Below are 1,841 nucleotides of genomic sequence, written 5' to 3' on the forward strand. Positions count from 1 at the left end.
ATATGTAGTTGTGTGTGTCTTGTGTGTGTGTTTGTGTGTGTGTGTATTCATATATATATATATATATATATATACTTATATACCTCCGATCACTTGCTCCTTGCGCCGTCTGCCGAGTGTAGTATAAGAGGTGAATGTCAGCACCAGCAGCTGCTCAATGGAGGTTGCCATGGATACGCTGAGCGTTCCGCTTGCGCGGATGATACTACACATTGCCTCCAACCACGATGGCACACCGTCGCTGACAGCACTGGACACCCCCGAGGCCTGTAGTCTGTGTAATGGATATGAAATATGTTACTATAGTTTATTTGGTGGATTTGTTATATGTTGGTGTATAGTACAACAACTGTAAGCAGCATTCAGTATTCGTGTTTCAGGATATGTGCTGGATAGAGTAAAGGTTCTTGAGGACTTATAGGGTTTGTAGGGTATAAAGATATGGGCTAGTATTTCGACAAGTAATATTACGGTATATTATATAGCCCGCACAATGTAGAATGTATATTGAAATCATATCATTTGAAGTGTATTCCATGGTTCTGAGATAGTTATCGGTTTATTGTACGACACAATCTCTGCAGTGTATCTGGTGCGTGATAGTTACCGATAAAGATGGTATAAATGGAATATATATATATATATATATATTTATATATATATATAAGTACGTATGTAGTTGTGTGTGTATACATCCGGGTATATGATAACTTACTGTGCCAATGACTGAGTGATACTCTGTCCAATGTCTGTGAGGATCACATCCATCTCCTCTTGCTTCAGAAAGCGCTTGCACGGAAGTGACAAGTAGCCGTACCCACAGATCGCTGAACTGCGAGACATGGGTGATGACTTTTTGTAGCGAATTATACGCCGAAAAGAGGTCACGAGTGCGTCAAACACTCGCCGCGCTGCTGATTCTGAAAGTGATAAGTTTGCGAGTTATAGTGAATAGAAATGGGCGCATAAATGACCTGTTTGTGTACAGAAGTATACACCCAAGTTGATAATAATGAACTATATTTGCATATGTGTGTGCAGGACATGGGCCGTGACTTTCTGTAGCGGATGATACGCCGAAAGGAAGCGATCAGTGTGTCAAATACACGCCACGCTGCTGCTTCTGTACGTGATAAAATTGGGGGTTCTTGTGAATAGAATTAAGTGCATATTTGATCTGTTTGTGTACGTAAGTACATACCCGGGCTGATAAAAGTGGGCATATTTGGCTTGCTTTGTATAAACGTACATACCCGAGATTGTATAAATGGACTATATTTGACCAATTTGTCTATACAAGTAGATACCCGTGTTGATGAAAATCTACTATATATTAGACCAGTTTTTAAATCAAAAACATACCCGAGGTTGATAAAAATGTATCATGTTTGGCCTATTATTGTACATATACACTAATCGGGTTGATAAACATTGCCGATAACTGTCCAATTCGTGTGCATAAAGATATGCATCCCAGTTAATGTAAATGGTTTCTAATAAACCATCTGTGAACAACTAAACCAGTACGTACTAAACTACTAAGGTGGGACATAAAAATAACATAAATACGCACACTCTTAGTTAGATCATTCTTGCGTTGTTCTGTGAAGCTCGACCCGACAGCAACCGCTCAGCAACAACAGAATTGACCACGCCACATCGAGCTTACCTTTTTAAACACCATAGAGAGACTTGTACTATGTAGTAAGCAACAATTGCATTCCTTTTATACAATTTTTTGTAACCCAATTTATATACAATTTTATCTACACATCTTTTTTGGCACTCCTTTTATAATCTCCTTTTCACACACACACACACACACACACATACACACACAC

The 1,841-nt window shown here is 39.0% G+C and overlaps 1 protein-coding gene across 1 annotated transcript; it reads right to left on the minus strand.

Annotated features, from left to right (window-relative positions):
• Positions 1–75: 75 nt before the first annotated feature.
• On the minus strand, positions 76–843 carry SARC_12891 (hypothetical protein; the record flags this gene model as incomplete). Its single annotated transcript, XM_014292993.1, has 2 exons — positions 76–274; positions 716–843. The coding sequence occupies 2 exons, from the start codon at positions 841–843 to the stop codon at positions 76–78; spliced, it is 327 nt and encodes a 108-aa protein (XP_014148468.1).
• Positions 844–1,841: the final 998 nt, after the last annotated feature.

The sequence above is a fragment of the Sphaeroforma arctica genome, assembly GCF_001186125.1.
Source record: "Sphaeroforma arctica JP610 unplaced genomic scaffold supercont1.2681, whole genome shotgun sequence".
Lineage (NCBI taxonomy): Eukaryota > Ichthyosporea > Ichthyophonida > Sphaeroforma > Sphaeroforma arctica.